At 33.7% G+C, this 22,208-nt stretch overlaps 2 protein-coding genes across 3 annotated transcripts; both read right to left on the bottom strand.

Moving 5' to 3' along the window:
* Nucleotides 1-1,425: 1,425 nt before the first annotated feature.
* LOC142634005 (factor of DNA methylation 1-like) lies at nt 1,426-14,394 on the bottom strand. 2 transcript variants are annotated; one of them, XM_075808268.1, is made up of 9 exons: nt 14,277-14,394; nt 12,745-13,003; nt 9,375-10,272; nt 8,520-8,701; nt 8,057-8,146; nt 7,654-7,941; nt 6,852-7,064; nt 6,224-6,461; nt 1,426-1,712 (listed from the first exon to the last, which is right to left on the bottom strand). In XM_075808268.1, exons 3-7 carry the CDS (start codon nt 10,270-10,272, stop codon nt 6,912-6,914), a joined length of 1,611 nt encoding a protein of 536 aa, XP_075664383.1. In that variant the 5' UTR covers nt 12,745-13,003; nt 14,277-14,394; the 3' UTR covers nt 1,426-1,712; nt 6,224-6,461; nt 6,852-6,911. The 2 variants fall into 2 exon arrangements, with proteins under 2 accessions (XP_075664383.1, XP_075664384.1); XM_075808269.1 differs by having other exon boundaries at nt 12,745-13,011; nt 14,277-14,387.
* A 3,543-nt stretch (nt 14,395-17,937) lies between these two features.
* LOC142633895 (uncharacterized protein At2g34460, chloroplastic) lies at nt 17,938-21,590 on the bottom strand. Its single transcript, XM_075808154.1, has 5 exons — nt 21,278-21,590; nt 20,949-21,161; nt 20,722-20,841; nt 18,346-18,618; nt 17,938-18,251 (listed from the first exon to the last, which is right to left on the bottom strand). Exons 1-5 carry the CDS (start codon nt 21,410-21,412, stop codon nt 18,087-18,089), a joined length of 906 nt encoding a protein of 301 aa, XP_075664269.1. The 5' UTR covers nt 21,413-21,590; the 3' UTR covers nt 17,938-18,086.
* Between the last annotated feature and the right edge of the window lie 618 nt (nt 21,591-22,208).

Genomic DNA, 22,208 nt, shown 5'->3' with positions numbered 1-22,208 from the left:
ATTTTTTTGAGATTGTTTCAGGTTTTTTTTTATCTATTTCTATTTCTTAATGAATGTAATTTAGAAATTACTTGCCTATCAACTCTACCTACCATTTGTTATTAGTATAGGAATGACGATAATATTATCATTCTCACCCTTTAAAAAAGACTCATCATTTAGAAAAAATATTAAACACTCATCAAACTGACCAAATAAAAGAAAAGAAAGAAAAAATAATGATATGAAAAGGATAATGATAACAAAGTAAGGAAACTAAATATAAACTAAATACAAGAAAATAAAATACTTACATTTTTGCCATTGACTACACTTCAAGTCTAAAGTTCAGACTGTCAATTGGAGTTGGAGGAAAGAGCACAGAATTGAAAAAATTGGAGATTTGAAGAAGAGCAATTTGAGTTCGAAAACCAATGTGAGTGTACTAGGAGTGTGATCCTATTTTATAGAAAGTGTTTTACATGGAAGTTAAAAAAATCATTTTTACCAAGCTTTGCCCCCATTTAGTTTTTTTATTTTTTGATATTTAATTTTGTTATTGAATATACGTTGCTAGGTTGTTTAACTTATTTTTATATTAAAAAACAACTATACACGTATAGTTGCTTTGAAAAAGTGGATTAGTAGAAGAGTATTCCTATTTTGTAAACAATGTTTTAGTGCAAGTTAAACATGTATTTTTACCAAACTGTCCTTTAATTTTGTCTCTACTTAAACCTATGAATGTAGGAGTATTTTAGAACCAAAAAAAAAAAATCTGGTCCAAACCGAGAAAGCCTCTTAAATAGTAGTATAGATAAAATGTCCAGATTATGTCGTGAAATCAATCCACTAATAACATTCATAAAGTCATTATTTTTCAAAAGAATAAAGTTTGACTACAAACTTTGATGGGAAGCTTAGGGTAAAACTCACAGTAGCAAGATGACATGTCACCATTTGGTAGTCATATGCATTGCACATGGCTTAGTTAACCACTTCTCTCTTCTTTTCCTTTACATTTTTATTTTATTTTATTTTTTATGACATCTTTCTATGACAGGCCCAGGAAATTTCATCCTGGACAATATAGTAAACTCACTCCTCTGCTCAAAAAAGAACGACATGAACATGCTTTCGATCGAATTTGAGAAGATCATTTAACCTGTGATAGGAAATGCTCCAAAATATATCCCACAGGGACGTTATTCCATCCAAATTGTACACCTGCTATCCTAGGAATCCCTTATGTATCTGCCACCCTAAAGACTCCTACTAAGATATACATAAGAGCTTGTATGCATATACAAAAAGAGTCATAATCGAATTTGTAATATGGGGCCTTGAATTGCTTGACAAACTAGTCATATGGATTTTGCCTAGGTGTAGTAAATTCTAATTCGGGGTTGATTTTGTAAGTCAGGCTTGGAAATGGACACATGTATGTCAAGCGGTGAAACGTGAAACAAATCAGTTCCAGAGATTAGTACAGTTGTGAGTCCAACAATAAGATGTCAATAAAACAGTACAATGTTTAGGATAACAAAGACTACGGATCCAACAGTTGAGAAACAGTAAACGAGAATAATTTCTACCATGACAATTTCAAATCAAACAACCAAAGACCACGGCAAAGAGAGTATAAATCTCCCCTTGAGTCACCCTCCAAGCCATCCTTGACACCTAAGTCATCGCCGAGATTGTTCCACGTCCCCAATTTTGTTAATATTGAACTACAATAAAAGGATTTAACATGAGTTAGAAGGAAAATTTACTAGAAAGACAGCACAATACAACTCTTTAGCTTCTTTTTTTTTGTTGCTTTTTTTTTACTTTTATGGGTAAGTAGGCACAATAGCATAATTCAATAAACAATGTATAACTCTCATACACAGATTGACAAACAACTACCTAAGGTAATACATTTAACAAAATCATAAACCAATCTCATCTCCATTCAACTCAATTTCCTGACATGGTTATCATTGCTAATGAGTATCAAAATATCTATTAACAAAATGACTGACCAATAAAGAACAAACAACCATCATAATATTTATTAAGATTTTATTTCCTGAATCAGAAAGTTTACAGAGTGCCACTTTAGATGACATGGAATAACATGATATTGGGAACGTCAACCACAATATGGAACCATTATAATGCTGCTACTACTGCTATCAAGAGAAACCCACAAACATAACATGACATTTAAAATATTAAAAAATCAGGTTAGGTTTTAAATAGTTCTAGTAAATATATGATAATCAAGACTATGTAACCATTCATATAAATATATACATGTTAAATATCTTAAATGTAATCATTCATATAAATATATACTATAACAAATATCTTAAACTTGGGGAAAATCAACATTTTATATAACTGATTCAAATATCATATTCTCCGACAAGATATTAATAAAACCATGATGTAACCATCGACAATACAACTAAAAAACGCAAGTGAAGTCATATGATACTAGTACCATATCAAAAAATACCCCTAAAGCACTAGTGAACTCATAGCTATACCAGTAATGTAGTAGCAAAGAATGTTCTCATAAGTTTGTATCATGGAAGGTGGCTATGTAACAGATGCTTCAAAAAAAACCATATGAGCAATATAAACAACGCCAACAAAAAGCTAGGAACAAAAGTTACTGATATTAGATAAGCATACATATAACTCCTTAGCCTTGCTATGCCCAACTTTCACCATCCTTATCTAGAATGAACTGGACTAGGCATACTTCCAGTCTTTTTAGAGTGCAAGCATAAATTTTTATTTTAAAAATTAAACAATGCAAACTCTTGTTAAAATTAAAAACTTCATTCATAAACTGTTCAATATACCAACTTAGGGATGTATAAAGGAGAGTCCTGATACAGATCTTCCCACATACTAATAGAAAAAGGAGTTCTGATGCAGCCATGGAAGATTAAGTTGCTACTATCACTCCGTTTGTTTCGCTGTAAAATGTTTTACGGACTGTAAAATGTTTTACAGAAAATCTTTTCAACATTTTACCATGTTTGTTTTGTTGTAAAATCTTAGCCAAACTGAAAACATTTTCAGTCAACAGTAAACCCAGTACGCATATGTAAAACGTTTTACACTTAAAAGATGCCATAAAACATTTTAAATCTCTCTCACGCACAGAACACCCCCCCCCCCAACCCCACCCCACCCCACCCCACTTTCTTCCCTCTTCACCCCACTTTCTTCCCTCTTCCTCACACAAACCCCCCTCTTCTCTCCTCTTCTCTTTGGCAGAGTCTCTTGGAACTCCAACTGGCAAGCGGTGGTAAGGGCGGTCAGCGCTGATGTCTCTGGCATAGATGTCACGGTGCAATCTTTGATGTTGCGGCAGTAAGGGTGGTGCCGATCAACGATCACCACCCTTTCTCAGTGCAGATTGGCGGTAAAGGGCAGTTTTCAGCATGGTTTTTTCATATTGTGGGTTGTGATCTCAGATTGATTTTTGGGATTGTGGGTTGTGGCTTCAGATCTGGTTTTTTCACAATGGTTGAGTAGGTTTGTGGGTTACAATGGTGGCTGTTTTTTTTCCTCTTCCTGATCTGATTTTTGGGAGGTTGGTGGTTGGTGCTGGTTTGTGCTTGCATTTGGTGCTGGCTGGTTTTTGCATGCATTTTCAAGTGTTTAGGTCACACCAAACACTTGAAAATGACTTCACTGAAAATATTTTAATATTTTCAATGTAAAATGTAAAATGTTTTACAACAAAACAAACAGAGCGTACATTACAAATTCATCTATTCAAGATTTTTATTTTGTGGGCTCCACGTGTGGTGGGTTAAGGTTTAGTTATATGGTTGTAAAGGTCTAATTATATTTGTCCTAGGGTTAAAACATTTGGGTTTTTATTTAACAAGTTATGGTTAATTTTGTGTTTAGGGGCAAAATTGTAATTTCTGCTATCCCTGAGAAAGCAAAACTGTAATTTCTGTTATCCCGGCTACTTAAGGGTATTTTGGTAATTTACTTGAGTCTATAATTTTCTAGAAGATATTAACTATCTAAGGTTTTACTATCATTGAATCCAAGTTAGTATTTAATTAGTTATTACGTTTTTAGTTTACTAATCAAACTAGGAGTCCTAATATTACTACTAGTACAAGAAGAGTCTTTTTATATTTATGCTCAATGTAGTGGATGGAGTTATTCAATAAAATATTGAAAGTGTTTTTAGTATAGATGCATGTTGTCCTAATATTTCCTTCTATTTGATATTCTATCACTCTTTACCTGAATTGGTCATAGATTGTGGAGAAAGGCGATTTACATTTCTTGTTACCTCTTTTCAACTAGATCAGGTCTTTTCTCTTCCCTTCAAAACTCAATTCATTCTTATACTCAGAACCTTCTTTTAAAAGTTCTAAACCCTTAATCCACACGTCATCCTAAACCTTAACCCACCACAAGCACACATTGACAAGTTCTCTAATTTGTCCTACATCAGATTTCTAATAAGAATTCAAACAAATAACCTGTAATTCAAACCATCACAAAACTGATATGTAATTCAAACTGTCACCTAACCCCACATCAAAGAGGTTCCCATCATAACTTACATCAAACAACTTATATGCACTGTTTTGATGAACACACATTCAAAAAGTTTATACATTGCCTCATTCAAGGATATCAATCAATTATAAAAAAAGGGTCAGCAAGGTTCATTCTCTTCTTCCAGTTGCTAAAAATAGAATCATGTCATAGTATAATAAAGCACATACCAACCACACAATACTCATGAAATCCAACTCAATCTAATTAACTGAGGTTGAGAATAAAATCCTAAATATATACAATTCCAGTATTTTTAGACCATTTCTAAATTAATTCCCTACAGAGTACCGATCAATGCGAGTACAAAATTTATTTGAGGCTAATTGCCATGACTATTTCAGCACCAATTCATTTTTTCTCATTTATTAAAATTCCCCCACAAGGCAGAAAACTCAATCATGTTCCTGAGTCCCTGACAGATTTAGGGTCCCAAAGGGACAATTACCATTCTATCTAAGTAATCCATTTACTATGAAAATAAGCTATAGATGTTGGCTTTCATTCTAACCATCTTGGCCTTTTAAAATCAATCTACATTATCTATGGGTCCATGGCTCAGTGGCAGAGTATTTGCTGCAATCTATGCAATCTATTATAACTTCTTAACTATAACCAGACCAAAATTACCTGGAGGAGCTCTCTGCATGCCAATTTTATAAATTATTAAAAGAGGGTCCAAAAATATCACCTAGACACAAAATTCAGCATACACATGCTAGACAAGGAGATATATCATATCACAATGATAGAAAAATACTTTTCATATTCATTTATAGATCAATACCAAAAATTTCCACAAACATAGACGTGTACTAGTTAAACGAACAGTCCAGGCAGGTTAGGACCATATAAACGTGCATAATTTATCAATAAGCAAAATTTGTCAATACAATACATAGCACGTCATAGTTACCAGTCAATAATCAAATAACATATAGCATGTCATAGGTACCAGTCAATAATCAAATAACACCCAAGCACAAGCAATTTCAGTTTTTTGCTAAGGCATATACATGCATGATATAGCATGTAACATTATCAAAACAAAAATTAATCAAGTGATCCAACAAGGCTTAAATAGAATAAACCCAATAAAAAGAACAAATCCATCTTACAAACACTAAACATAGAACATATTAGAGTAGGTGAATTCCTCTAACTGAAACCCCAAAACAAGCAAGCTACCTATTACTCAAACTTTTGCATATTTGGAGTCATTTCATTCCTCTACTCCAGTCTCAACCAATGGCTCATGCCCATCCCTGATGCTAAAATTTAAAATGACAAATGCAAAAAGTTACTCATCATTCAAACCATAAATGGATCATGGGCTCCAAAGGGTTCAATCACATTTAAATATTAACATCCATTAACTTTCGAGCATATTGGGGAGGGCAATAACAGTATGTCATTTTTGCCTGTGAATGAGCATAATATTTCAAATCCACTGCTCTAAACTAAACTTCAATTGTTAGACACACTCACACACACACATCACCATTCAATATTTCTTAGCCCACTATCAGCCAAACCACATGAGCACCAGGTCCTATGTGAGTAGGAATCACTTAACAATGCTTCATAATTGGGGGAAAAAAAAAGCACTGTATATATATATATATATATATATATATATCAAATTACTAACCTCTGCCTCATGATTTGCTGCGCTTAAGTGCCTTGATATTCTTCACTATATAACTGATCACCTCCTTTAATGTAGCTTTCCTATCTTCTTTGAAGTTCCAAAGCTCAGGAATGATGTATCGGCCGCTTGGATTATACTCATTCATCTCTTTCAATGCTGTAACAACAGCCGCATATATCTGAACACCCCACTCCTGTTTAAGATTTCGTAATTTCTCATCGTCTTCATCCAATATTTCCTATATAAAATGAATGATTAATCTGGCAACCAATCCTTAACAGTCAAGTAAGCTGGAAAAAGAAAATTTTTTATTCTGGAACTAATGAAAGAGGAGAAACTTCCACCAAAAAAAAGAAAGATGACAACCCAATATGGAGGGCTTTTATTTGTAATTTTGATGCTTAAATGAACACACTCAATATGAGAGAAAGATTGTGTAAGAAATTGGAGACAGTTGAACCCATCATGAATAACTTGTAAGCAGAAAATTAGTATATTGAAAGCTTATTCTGATTCATGCCTCTTACAATAACATATGCAAATAAAATCAAAGACTATGCAAATTTGCACTAGCTCATAAAATAAATACATACATGAATACAACAAATAAATAAGGTTTAGAATATACCTGAGGATTCCCATTGACTTCAACAACTTTTAAAGGATGCCATTTTGGATTTTTTAGGTGCTACTGCCACAAAGAGCACAGCTTTGTGGCTTGCAAATTCGCTTCCTCAATATGAAATCGCTTCTTGCATGTATCTTGAAATGCCTTGTGATCGATTTCTCCCATTCTCTTTATTCCAATATTCGTTGGAGTAGTAATCATGTCTGTCAAGCCCTAAAGTAAGGGGAAAAAAAGAAAGAAGCCTAAGGTCATTTGTTCTCCTGAATATATAAGGACTTGCTTATTAATATGGAGTTGTAATAAGTGAACCCATGACTATTTCTCAATTAAAGAGCAGGCTAGGATATGCAATTTAAAAAAGAGATGCAGCATGTGTATTTAGAAGATCTCAAATATGATTCATTAATGTCTATCCAATTTGAGTTCTTTGTAAAATTTAAGAATAAATCTACGATTTTCAAGCCTAAATATAATGCTAAATTGTCAAGACAGGTTATACAATACCCCGCCTAACCGTGGTGATCAGTACTGACCCATACAGGTTTGCATGGGAAGATGGTGCAACCCTGTCAGAATTGACCCTATTATTGAAGGGTAAGTCTGGCATGTAGGTTGTATGTATTTAGCCTGCCATAATCCAACCAAACCTGCCTATGTCTCATGTGGACGTTATAGAAGGAAAGAAATAGGAGGACATTTGAGGATTAAAATCAGAAGCTTTTGTTGGAAAGAAAGCTCCTAAAGTACTTGATAAAGCAAAGATTAAACAAAGACAAATATATATGGGCAAAAGAAACCATACTGTAATTAATTGTTTGCGAGCATCTTGTAGCTCATCATTGCTCTGTCGCTCTTTAGCAATAAGAACATGATTCATAGATTCCACATCATTCAGATCCTCAACTTTTTCTTGCAGTTCATTACTCATGTCCTCCATCTTCTTTTGAACTGCTGCATCATCTTCATCTCCAAGATGCTTCATAACCTGTAGTTTCCCTTTTATCTCTTCTATTTCCATCTCCAGTTTTTGCTTAGCATCCAACTGCTTTTCCAACTGAAGAATCTTATTCAGGGCCTCCTCCTTCTCCCTCTGAAATTAAAATTACTAATCAATGAAAGCTACAGAAAGAGTAAATTCAAGAAGGAATGTTAAAAGGTATATTCTATGCTAGTCTCTAGTAAAAACCTAATACTAAGTCACACACCTTTTGCTCCTCAACCAGCCTTAAGACATTCTCGTCAGCCCTTTTCTGCTCCAAGGAAGCCAATTGAAGTGAATTGTTCCTCAGATCATGCTACAAGGACACAGAAACAACATCAGTACACAGCATGAAGCATCATTTTATAAAATCAAAGAAAATGTTTTCACCTGATCAAGTCAAACAGTGTCTGCTAAATTGGTCATAAATTGTTCAAAATACACCAATACTAGTAGTTTTGGTTTATTTAACCCAAAAGCTACGTGCGGCAGTTAGCTAAGCTAAGCTATACATATATAGAGATACAGGTATGAAAAATAACTGTGAATGTAGTACCGTACTTTGTAAACGAATGTCAATGAAAATATTGTGTAAATATACTAAGACTACAGTTAAGTAGCCTTAAAAATTAAATTTCTTACGAATGAAAGTATTTAATGGATGGGAATTTCAATTTCACATATATCACCTTTTTCTTCTCCTCATCAAGCTTCTGTCTCTCAAGCTCAGTTAGTGTTTCACGTTTGTTCAATTCTTTGCTCCATGAATCAAGTCTCCTCTTCTTGGTCTCCAATTCGTAATTCAGTTTTTCTTGTTCTTCAAATATCCTATGAACATTATCACGAGCAAGCCGCTGCAACTTCCTTGTTTCTGATAAACAAGTCAAATGGTTAAAAATATGACTAATTTATCATATCATATTTGTGCATATTATAAAATTGATAAACTATCATTTTTCCCAAAAGCTTAAACTTCTAGGAAATGGTGAATTTTACAGTCGAACCTAGGAACACCAACTCTAATACCATGCTAAACGACCACTATTTCCAAATCTTTAAGTTTTTATGGCATGGTGAATTTAATCATTTAATTATTATTCTAAAAATAATCACTAGTTATGTTTAAATTGCTGGCATTATTTTGTGATCATCTCATTCCTTGGGTTCAATGCTATGAGCTTATTTCAAGATACAACAACGAACAGTTTCTATTCTTTTATGTCACATACAACCATAGGTCTTATCATCTTTTCAAGAGCGTGACCTGCCAACCCAGAAACAAGGAACAAAGTACAATCTTTTAATTTTTTTTTTTTTTTTTTTTGAAAGGAGATTAATTGAACAATCGTCAGACTGTTTGAATATACAGTGCAACATACAATCTGTTTATAGCATATAAGTTTGGCTAAGCATAAAATGATTGAATGAAGCAAACTTTACCAGATACATGCAGACACTGCAAATGAGCATAATTCAAAATACAAAGCATGTATGAAGATTGCATCAACAAAGAAACACAAAGAAAGAGAATGAAGGTAACAAACCTTCTTCAAAAGCATAGTGTAGCCTGTCTTTCTCTTCAAGCATCCTACTTAAGGACATGGTCTTTTCATTGTATTTATACTGTAGCTCATTCAGATTTTCATTTGTAATATCAATTTCATTGGCTAGGTCTGCCACAACATTGTTTCTGCTTTGTGCTGCTTCCCTGTCAATGTCAGAAACTGTTCTTAACTGCCCTTTATTGCGAAGGAAATCACCTATCGGCCCTTCAGCATCATAGTCATCAGCGCGTGCACACCACCCATAGAAATTAGAGCCAAGATTTGTTTTCTGTGCATTCCACTCCTTTTTGCCATGATGCTCAATTTCAAACAATTTCTCAAATTCAGCACAATTCATGAAACCTCTCCAATCATTACTAAATTTTACAATGGCCTGTCCCAAGAGGTCCTTCTCATCCGGGAATACTACAATTTCCACCGGTTGAAATCTCCTGAACCTTGTCAACCAGTGTTCAGAACCAAGTAAAATGTCTTTATTCTCATTGGTACATACAATGTTAACAATGATGCCCATCCAAGGCCATACATACAGATCATCAAGCTTTGGAAGTGGAGCAACAGGTTGTGGCAAAACTGGACGTTGTGTTTGGTCCACTTCACCTGCTAGATCAGTCTCCAAATACTTTGCCAGGGCAAGGTGGTTTGCCTTTTGTTTTGCAGATCTGTTGGCAGAACCCTTACCCACTCCTGAAGCATGTTGAAGCAAGTCCTTGTACTTGTAATCTTGCTTCTTCTTCCCAGCACAGAATGGACATCTAAGGTTCCCATTCAAACCTTTGACTTTAAACTTTCCAGCTGTCAGCTCCTCATATGGTTTATCGATGTAATCATTGATCTCAGATTCACTGATATCTGACTCTTCAGAACTGTAGTCCATCTGAATTTTATAAATAAATCCAAAATCAATGTTAGAAGAACAAAAAGTTTCGGAGTGATAATAAAAACGCTAGAAATTATCAAAGTAGGAGCATGTAGATAAACAATCTAATGAACATTGAGCAGAAGTTTCACCCCAATAAAAGCAGAAATAAAGACATTAAACAGCTCTATAAAACAAGTTCGAAAGAGATGTTGGGTTATATTGATATTAAAGCATACATAAGGCCAAGGCCCACTGAAAAATATGTCATTGCAAAGAGAATTGAAAATTTCGCAACAGTGCAATACACAATGAAGAAATCATATAAATGTTTAGAAGAATATATACTACAATTTTCGTATTTGAGTGCACAAAATCAAATTCAACTACTAAAAAACACAGTTTCTTGAAAGATATCCAAAACTTAGAAAGGCACTTTTGAGATTAGAAGAGTGAAATAATTTTAAAACCTGAAAGCAAATATGATACACAAACTAAAAGTTAAAGAACAGAATGAATCAATAAGGATTCTTCCATTTAAATTTGGGTATCACTTTGTTGTAATAATACAAAATATTTTTGATAATACAAAATACAAAATAATAATACGAATATAAGATGCGTAAAATTCAAAGCAAATAAATATGACAATGGTGAACTAACAAATATAGTTGTAAATAAATAAATAAAGCTTATTAAATATCAGTTTATATAACAGTGAAACAGAACTCACTTAATCATGTGCTATGCTTTGCAAAAGAGTGTATGCTTTTGTGCTTAAGCAATACTTGATAAAATAGAGATGAAGGACTAATAATCTAAATAAAGGATGGTGCTTAAAAATAAAGATCAATGAGTTTGATAGATCCTATGTGAGAGGATAATTTGAATGGCAAGTAGATCTTAAATTCAGAACCTTACCCTCCAGCGTAATTTTTATATGGACCAGCGAGAAACTGTGATTTAAGCTAGAGCTCATTGGCTATGGCTTAACTCTTCCCTGAACTTAACTACCTTACTGAGGTTGATCCCACTGTGGTATACATTTTAAGAATGTCTAGCAAACTATATCAGCTCAATCGTAATAGTGTAACAGTTTAAATTTTCTTTAGTTTGGTGAACGTCTTAGAATATGGAACTAGTTTTTATTTTGATCAAATTATTTTTAAGTACAAAAATATCAAGTTAGATAGTGAATCTAGTCTAGATAAGCTGCATATAAATACTTTAAAATTAAATTGATTTTCCTTTTAGGATTAGGTTCTTGATTGGTAGGCAGCGGGCTAAGCCCCCTACTTAAGACTCCATTCATAAGTGTAATTTTCTGTTGTCATGACACTTTTGGAAACAAACTAAGAGAATATTTTTTGCCAAAAAAACCCATGAAGTTAGAGTAATATTCATTACATTTAACAAAGACTTAAAAGTCATGTACAAAGATTAAGAGATACAGAATCATTGTTGCAACACAAGGGCATAGAGTGACAACCCTTGAAGTGCTAGGTGCTGGCAAAGCACAATTAAAACACAGGTTTGTTTCCATTTTTGCATATAATCTGATTAAATAATGAGGCATAGTTAGGATTGAAGAGAAGAAAAGGTTTTCACATGACAAATAGAAGTAATGAATTTCAAAGAGGAACCCCAAATGTGAAAAAAAAAAGAACGAGAATCTGGCAATTAAGGTTGTAACATACCATTACTTATCCAATATATATATACACACACATTAAGGTTGTAAGCTGTAACCTAAAGTGCCAACATAACATAGCAATTCAAGGTTCTTGAACACATGATGGAGAAAGACTATTATTTTCAAACATGCTGGAGCAAATTCATTACTGAAATTTACTTTTGGGTAATTGGGTCAAAAGTTAAGTTCAATCAACCTAGGGAGTACTTTTACCACAAATTTCTTAGTCATCTGGCTTACATATGAGGTCATATTTACAAAACATGATCATTTCAAAACAATTAGGAAATGGACAAGCTCTTAACATCTAAATTACCTGTAAAGTTGCTAAATGACCCCGCCAATTATGTAAGTTTGCTTCCAAACTAAGAATGTTTCTTACACTCCCAGGAAATGGGTGTCCTCTATATTTCATAACTAAAACAGGTGTCATCAAATTTTATTCCCAAACGAAACCATTTCCCAGAAATATCAGAAAATGGGTTTTCCCCAAACTACTTAAATACCCACTAAATTCCACAACCACGCTAATTATTACACAATTAAAATAAAATAAAATATTCAACTGCTATGCAAAGTTAGGAAATGGATTTCCTTTAAACTTCTTAAGTGGAACAACCACCAAAATCCTTCTTCTCTTCTAAAACACATTGAACACACACATTCATGGATATTCCTCAGAATATCAAGGATCTCCTACGTTGTGAACAACAATATGACAAGTCATCATAAACAATAAATATAATAAATCAAATAAGAGATATTCTACAGAGAAAGAGATTGTGAGATTTACATACATCAGACTCTCTTTATATTCTTCTTCTTATTTGAAGGGAGAGAAAAGATGACGAGCCTTCCCGGGAGCAATTTTAGTATTTGCAGGGGTAATTCTAACACAATGTCGTTGAGCTCAACAATATTCACAGGCAGATGTAACAAACTGAGGCCTTTATTGATCAGCCCAAAGTGAAACCTGCAGCTATGACTTGTCGTTCTATCAACTCCACCCACCGTTCAAGTTGTCAAGCACCATGAAGTTTTGCGCTCCCCAATACCCTGCAAATCTTCAGCCAGTATTCTTTATATCATTTAATTTTTTTTTTTTTTAAAGACGATAAAATGTCTTTATTTCTATGTTTTTGTAAAATATTTTTAAAATGAAATTTGAATATCAGATGACATGAACAGAGAGCCTAGACTTCAAGGTAATATAATCCACGGTAAATTTGTTAAAATAATTATGTTTCCATTTTTGCAGATTATCTGATTAAATAATGAGGCATAGTTAGAATTAATGAGAATAAAAGGTTTTAACATAACAAATAGAAGTAATAAATATCAAACAGAAACCCCAAATGAGAAAATAATGAATAAGAATCTGGCAATTAAGGTTGTAACATAACATGTCATCATAACATAGCAAGTCAAGGTTCTTCAACACAGTCTGAGTTCCCTCTAAATTCTATATCACACTAACCCACTTTTGTGTCAAAAGTCAAGGTCAATCAACTTAGTGAGTACTTTCACCACAAATTTCTTAGTTACCTAGCTGACATCTGATGTCATATTTACAAAACATTCAGGAATTGGACAGGCTTTTAACTTAACATCTAAGTTACCTGTAAAGTTGCTTAATGACCCTGCCAATTATGTAAACTCGTTTCCAAACTAAGAATGTTTTCTAACCCTTCCAGGAACCAGGTTTTGCTCTATATTCTGTAATAGCACAACCAGATAACTTAATTTTTCCTAAGCACAAATATGAAGCCATTATAGGAAATGGGTTTTCCTCTACATTTCATAACTAAACAATTTAATTCCCAAACAAAACAATTTTCCAGAAATGTCAGGAAATGGGTTTTCCCCAAACTTCATAAATACCCACTTAAATTCCACAGCCACACTAATTAAGTAATTATTACACAACTTAAATCCAAAAATAAAAATAAAAATAAAAATCAACAACTAAACAAATTTATGAAATGGGGTTTCCTTTAAACTTCTTAAACACCCACTAAATTCCACAAACACACACTATTATAATTACAACACAACTTAAATCCTTAAAAAATAAATTAACTACTAAGGGCAAATTTAGGAAATGGGTTTTGCTTTAAACTTCTTTCTTAAGCGAAAATACCCACCAAAACCCTTCTTCAAGCCCACATTGAACACATGCATGCATTCATAGACATTGATCGCTCAAAAATTCCAGAGATTTCCAACATTGTGAACAACAATACGACAAATCATCATGAAAAATATATACAAAAAAAAAAAAAAATCAAATAAGAGAAATTTTGTAGAGAAAGAGACTGAGAGATTTTACATGCATTATTAGACTCTCTTTGTCTTCTTCTTCAACTGGAGAGAGAGAGTGAGAGAAAGAGAGAGAGAGACGATGACGAGCTTGGTCCTAGAGCAATTATAGTAGTATTTGTGGGGGCAACATTGTCAATATGCAGAGGCAGATGAGATGAGATGGCTTTATATTATTGGTCAGACCCCAGAGTGAAATCCGCCGCTACGACTTGTCGTTCTGTTAGCTCCACATTAGGATCGAATTTTTCAGTTATGTAAACAACATTTTTAAAATAGTTTTACAAAAGCAAATGGTAAGTTGTTATTTGAACTTAATATTTGAAATTACTTTGTTTTTTTACTAGTTTTTTTATCTACCAGTGATAACTTGGGCCCTACTTAAATTTTGTTGTAAAGATGTGTTAGCAAAGATATGGGTCGGCAGACATACCTTGAATCTATCAACTATATTTTTACAATAAATTTTGTATTGTAATTTGCTATTAATTTTATCTGGAGCCATCATTAGCATCACTTTTTTTAGCTACTGCTAACTATTTGCCACTAAAAATTTTGTTATAAAATTATTGTGTACATGAAATTTGAGAGTTAGCAGAATTCTAGTTTTTAGAAATAGAGAAATGATATGTCCACAACATTTTCACAATATTTTTACAACAAATTCTAAGTGGCAGGTTGTTACTGGTTGTTATTGTTGGGACAAAAAAGTAATTTTAGTATTAAGTTCAAATTTAAACAAATAACAATTAACCATCTGTGATTTGTTGTAAAAATGTTGTAAAAATATTGTGAACGTAGCATCTCTCTCTTAGGAATATGGTTATTGTGGCATAAGTGTAGGAGCAGTGGGCCTATCTTTTACATTAGAATATCAAATCTCTTATTTAAAGATAAGAAATTTTACCATTAAAGCTAATTGGATCACACAATTTTTAGTATAATTTACTTTAGCTAAAACTCTATTACATAGGTTTCAATAAAATTAAAATTCTGCACCAACAAGAATTCGTGCATCACAAGCATACAAAGTCGCACTAGTGTTAGCGACTATGGTTCCTTCAGGAAAGGATGGAATGCAGATTGCTCAGTTGATTGAAGTGAGCACGTCACAAGAGGCGTTATTGAGCGCACTTGGTGAAGGATATATTGAGATACATGAAAGATGTTACAGCCCGCGGAACTGGTGTTCTGCGCTTAGAAAGGGAAATTATTAGGTCTATTGGAGGACTGCTGAGCAGAAATAGGAAGAAGCCAATATGATTTTTTTTTTTTTTAATGTACAATGAGATATCCAGCCTACCAGAGAGACCAAACTTTTGGCATTGTTCCTAAAAAAATAATGTAAAAGAGTGATACCTATGTCCTCCTTTGACTTCATGCCTTGGCTTACAATTTTGAACCTATCTAAAACCAGGATCAAAGCCTTACCAGAGTCTATTTGTAAGCTTACAAGCCTTGAAGTGCTTATTATACAAGATTGTGTATTACTAGCTCTGCTACCTGTGAGTGACATGTGACGAAGTCTAATTGATGACATGTGTCACAGTCTAATTGGAGGAGCTTTAAGATTTTTTCTCCAAGACACATGACATCTTTTGATTGGCCGAAATGTCTTGATTTTCAAGGTGACATGTGCTGGACTGCTTATGTCATTGCTTACACGCGCTGATATGTAATTGGTTTTTGTATGCTTTTTATGTCTTTATTTCAACGACATTTGACAAATTTATGTTGGTTTCTGAACAGTGATAGCAAAACCTAGTAACAATACGTGGTCGTTTGTAATTAGCCGTACTTTGTAGACTTGGTAATATGATGTGTCAACTTGCGATAGGTCGGGAATTTTTCCACTCTACACTTCCGTCTAAGGAAGTATCTTTGAGATGACTTCAGGTTCTTGATCTTCAAGGAACTGAGCTTAATAAATTAGCGAATAAGATTTCTGAACTGGGTTCTCTGAGGCAGTGGCACTTGAAGGTATCGTTCTACGGTACTGACAACAGAAGAGAATATGTTAAGCTGCCTAGTGAATTGCTTTCACATGAAATAGCAAGTCTCCTTGAATTGGAAACACCGAGTATTATGATGTGTACCCGGGAGATAAGAGGTGGATTAAGATTGTGAAATCTGGCATAGAAGAAGCGTGCAACTTGATGACTATTTTTGTAGAGTTTATTGAACTCTTTCTTTGAACAAGCCTAAAATGGAAAACTTGGGTTTAACTGAATTCAAATTTATAGTTGGCCATGATGTGAAGCGCTTAGTGTCTCTGCATGTGGACAATCTGGCATTTAATTATCTAACTTATGTTAAATTGGGTCAATCCTTGAGGTTCATAAATGCTGAGACAATACCAAATGCGGTGGTGGAAGTATTAACTCATACTATTGCATTCTGTTTAGATCATCATAACAATGTTTGCAGCCTATCAGAGTTTGGAGTCAGTTACTTCATTGGACTGAGATTATGTGCAGTGAGGGAATGTGCCAAGATTCAAACAATTATTGCTAGCATGGAACTTTCTGATGCAATGTTTCCAATTCTGAAGCACCTAAGCATTAGTTATCTGTCAAAATTGACGATGATTTGTGAAGAAATGATACCACTGGGACGCTTTGCTAAGCTAAGAGCATTGACAGTATATATGCCACAATTGCATTTTGTTTTTGCAAGCTGCATACTCCAGTTTTTCTCTAATTTAGAGGAGTTGCTCGTTGAAGATTGTTCAGCTAGTAAGGAGATCATATTTCAGGATCAGGTAGTTGAAAAGATTAAGACTTCACTATCTACCCAACTTAGTTAACACTATGCAATACAATTGGAAAACATTAGCTTCTATGATTGCCTTATGTTGAAGAAGCTTGGCATTGACTCCAATACAAGTCAAACCATAAAAGAGATTAATAAAGCAAAGAAAGATTGGTTGGAAGAATTAGAATGGCAAGATAGTTCATTATGTTCATGTCTTCAAGCTCACTTCACCCCGATTAGTGACGAGGAAGTGTAAGGCGGACAACCCAGCAAACCACAAATTCCGGTGACAGTTCATAAATATTCTGTGGAAGAACATGTATTTATTTTGTTAATGCCTTGGGGTCACTTGGTCACAGTTGCTCTGGATCATAAACCATTGCATAATTTTTTGTGTCCTAGTTTTAGTAATAATTTTTGGATTTTAGAAGTCGTGCCTACACTAAGTGACTATCTCCTCTCTATGACAAGTAGCACGCTCATTAATTGTTAAGATATACATTTCCCCAAATCAAATTATCATTTTTTTTTTCTAGATAATCAATTACTACAATTTTAAAATAGTTTAATTTAGGTAGAATTCTATTATTTAAGTTTCAAAGAAATTTAAAATTTGGGATTAGATCCAATGGTAGGGATCTAATCCCAAAATCCTAATGCTTTGTATTGTAGCCTTTGCTTTCTGAGCTTCTTAAAATTTATCATTGATTTTTCTGGTTTTTTTTTTTTTCGCAGGATCAAAGTTCGGAATTATTTTTTACTTTAGTCAGATCAATGGTCCTAATTGAGTTAACATTAAATTGATTACTACATGAAGACAGTATTTTATGACTAAAATTAGTTCTTTTCTTATCATATGAAAAACTGATAATAGCAGAATAACAAACAGTTCATATAACATTATATACGTCATATGATAGAAGCAAAACACCATTTTGTTAATAAATGAAGAGAACAGAGTAAATATAAACAGGGAAATAGGCAGACATATTTCTGCCACCAGAAAGCAAGAATTCAGATATATTCCTCTGCCAATAAAAAAAAGCTCTGGATTTGAACTCAAAATTCACAGTTGCTTTATTGAACCAAAAAGATCTTCATATGATCGCTTCGGAGCATCGTCACGTGAAACTATTTCTACAACTTTGTAAGATGCTTCAGGATAGACTAATGCCTCAACAGCAACTTCTGCAACCTTATCTCTGGATATGGTACCTTCATAAAGAGTATCCTAAAAAGGAGAGAGAGTACAAGAAGCGACTGAATTTTTAGTATATGACCAAGATGAAGAAATGGTTTGAAGTTCTAACGAAGTATGGCATTACCTCTGGCTCCATTACAAGATTTCCCGTAGGAGGTTCATTTCTCAACCCACCAGGCCTTATTATTGTGTAGTTTATACCAGATTTCCTGATATGTTGCTCGGCCTGAAGCTTTGCTATTAAGGTGAGTCCAAAAACATTGAGAAAGATGTAAGCTGGATTAAGTATCTGTCCCATGGCAGCTCCATTGACTAAAATGGAGCTGACAAGTATGAATCTATTCACACCTAGTTTACGGCATGCTTCAACAAGGTTTACCGTGCCAAAATTATCAACCTGCAAAAACATTGTATTTTTCAGACAGCAACACTTAAATTACCAAACAGCATCATAAAGAAACATGTGCATCTGCAACTTTAGGGCCATCAAATATCAAAGGCACCATACATAAGGACTTCCCCAATTGCCATTCCTAAATTCCTATTCCACATTAGAATAATCAACACTGTAGACATTATCACTGTATTTAACACCCAGAACGATTCTTTTTATTAGACTGTAACCTGTATACATGTCACGCACAGATGCCCTTATTTGAGAAAAGATTACAACTATTAATTGAAGACATTTCTGCTTGCGTTAACTTTCTCAGGAAGAAGATCATGGAAACCTATTGCTTCTTAAAGCGTCCAAAGATTATGTTCAAATCAGGGACGGTAATACTTAAGGGCAGTGGGGGGCCATGCCCCCCCCCCCCCCCCCCAAACCTTTGAAAAAAAAATACTAGTATGTGTATTAACAAAAAGAATTTTAATTCTGGCTCTTAAATTTATATACTTAGCCCCCCTACCCAAAAAATTTACAAATTGACCCAAGAAATCCAACAAATAGATAACAAGCAAAATCTATACAAAAAAAAAATGCACATATCCAAATAATAAGGAAAAATAAAAATCTATGGAAAAAACATAAATCCGATCTAAGCAAAATCAATAACAACAAATTAATTTCAAATCCTAGCAAAAAAAATCACAAAAACCCAATAACTTTTACCCAATTTCTCCCTCTCACTTAAGAGCTCTATTTCCCTCTCAAATGACTCCACCCTCATAACCATAAAGACAATTCTTATGCCACATATTGATCGCTTCATCCACACATCAGTTAGACTTTGAAAATATTAAGATGTGCCAATTGACTTGCAAAACTGTTGATTATAAAATCTTATTATTAATTTTTTTTTAAAGAAAAAATACAATTAATAATTAATAAATAAATGCTAATAATGCAACTTTGTTAACCTCTAATATTGATATTCCAATTTTTTAAAATCTAAGAACAAAGAACTTTGGCCCCCCTAAGTTTGAATCCTAGTTTCGTCCCTGGTTCAAATACTGGAAGACTACTGCATTACTCAACTAAAGGACTATAGTCATCAGTTATCGCAAATAGTGTGCTACTCTGCTAGAAAGTTAGAAATCCTTAATCCTGAGAATGGAAAAAAGTTAAAGACAGTAACAAAGGAGCAATGCTAACCTCATGCTTCTTCAAGATCAAGATAAATACACAGCAATTGCGAGAAAAGCAATATTCCCATCAGAGAGACCCTAACCGCTTGGAGGTAGGAAGCATGTCTAGTACAGGAAAATTAATGTTTGCCTTCGTATGTTTTTCATTGGTATCAATGCCCTCTTAGTGTTTTTCATCCAAAACAGACTTTATCATTCTCAAAACAGATAAAGGCTATCAATTTACTTTGATTTTGTTTAACAACCTATAGTGTGGTGAGTCAATAGTTCTTTCTATATTGTACTTTAGGCCTGCTGCCCCTTTCTACCAACATCCTTCCATGATAAATTTTAATTATGATTGATTAACAGCTGAATCCAAACAGAGCTGAAAGAAAGTACATGACAAGAAGTTGTAAATACCAGAAAATTTTCACACAAACCAATATGAGTGTGAAATCGTAAACACAAAATGCAGAACAGTCAATAGAAGATCATCCTTAAAATAATAAAATAAAATAAAAGGGTATTTACAACCCTTCTCTGATTGAACAAATATGATACTCTCCTACTCAAAATAAAAACATCAAACTCTAAGTTACCTATGTATTGAGGCAATTAGTTTGACAATGAGATAAGATTGCCTTCATCAACATGCTTGTGGATGACATTACAAACGCGCGCGCGGGCGCGCACACACACCCCGTTAGCCAATATTTAGTGACAACTACATTACAGTGTCACAGGACTTAAAAGTATAAATCTCATTATTTTCTTAAGGCGTTGCGAATGACAATTAACAAAGACAACAGCATATAAATGACTACAGATAGGGCATGAATATGAACAATTTGCAAATACAAATATGAAACAGGCTACAAAAGGCCAAATGAGCATAGATATCAATCACACAGGCACAAAATTTACTGACCTTCCATGGAGCAAACAAATCCCATCCAGGCTTAAACCCCGTAGCACATATCACAGCTTCAGAATCATCACCTATAGCTTCTGCTAGCCTCTCAGAACCCTCTGTTACATCAGCTTTCACCTACAAAACATTACCAAACCTCAAAAAATTTAAGCTAAACTCAATACAACACCAAGAATTAAGAAAAACCCAATTGAAAAAGTTTCACTTTGCACTTAAATACTAACAATTTGAAGGGCTGGGTTGTCATGGGAAAGTGAAGTTTTGGCTTTTTCCAAGTCACGAACCCCAGCTTTGACATGAAAACCTTTTGCCAGAAGCTGGTCCACAATTCTCTTGCCAGTACTTCCAGTTGCACCAGCAACAAAGATTTTCTTCTTCACATTCCCATTGGGTCCTGAAATCTCTGCCACTTCCTCAGTAATTTCAGTTCCTTCCATCTAAACATCAATAAATTCAGTTTCATTGAACAAAACCCATCAAGAAAACGAAATCCCAGTAACAAAATTTGTTTCTTTTTTTGTTATTATGAGACATTGATTGATTGGTTTATTACCTTGGTGGAATTGAGCTGAGAAAGAGACTTGGAGTTGTGAGTAGAGAAGAGAATAGGAGATACGGGTTTGGGGAAGTGTAGAGTTGTGGAGAGAGTAGTGAATGGAGAGATCCTGAAGATGAGAGAAGAAGCCATTGCTTATGGCTTAAGCCTGTTTCTTATAACTACAGGAAACTCAACGCCTGCCACTGATTTCTTCTCCTTCCACTACCGACCTCTAACTCTGCCACGTACCTACATATTTCACCATCTACGTATGCTCTATTGGCTTCACTATATTTTTTTTCCTTTTCTCCACTTAAATGAAATGGACAAATACAACTATTTTGAAAATATTTTTAAAAGCAAGGGAAATGTAATATTTCTTTTCTTCTTTCTTTTTTTTTTCTCTTTTTAAAGTAATTACTCTTACCTTCAAAAGTAGTTTTAGTGCCCTTCAAAAATAGTTTAGCACATGCTTTGGTTAGAACTTAGAAGTTAGAAGAGCTAAAATTGCTAATCCTATGTTAGCCCTGATGGAATCAATACCATCTCTTGATATTGTTGATGCATTCACTAGCGATTTAAGCCATATTATCAAATATTATATAATAAAAGTTAGGCTTAAAAGTCGTGGTTGTACCAAGTAGCCGTAACAAATTCAAGAAAAAAATCAAAAAAAAAATTTAATTAAAATTAAAATTAAATATTATTTATATCACTATATCTTATTATAATTAGGATTTCTAATTAACGTGTTTGTTGTTATCCCATGAAAAAAATAGAATAAAAAAGGTCATTTTTATGGATAGAATGAAAACAAAAATGTCAATATCAACATAAGGTAAAAAAAAAATTAAATAAAAATTAAAACACGTGAATGAGGCAATAAGGAGATAAGATAGAGTTCTTTTTTTTAAGAATATATATTGTTATGGTCCCATTTGATGTA

Source organism: Castanea sativa, chromosome 5 (genome assembly GCF_040712315.1).
Source record: "Castanea sativa cultivar Marrone di Chiusa Pesio chromosome 5, ASM4071231v1".
Classification (NCBI taxonomy): Eukaryota; Viridiplantae; Streptophyta; class Magnoliopsida; order Fagales; family Fagaceae; genus Castanea; species Castanea sativa.
Note: the sequence above shows the minus strand (reverse complement) of the source record. Positions and strands in the feature narration are given on the sequence as shown.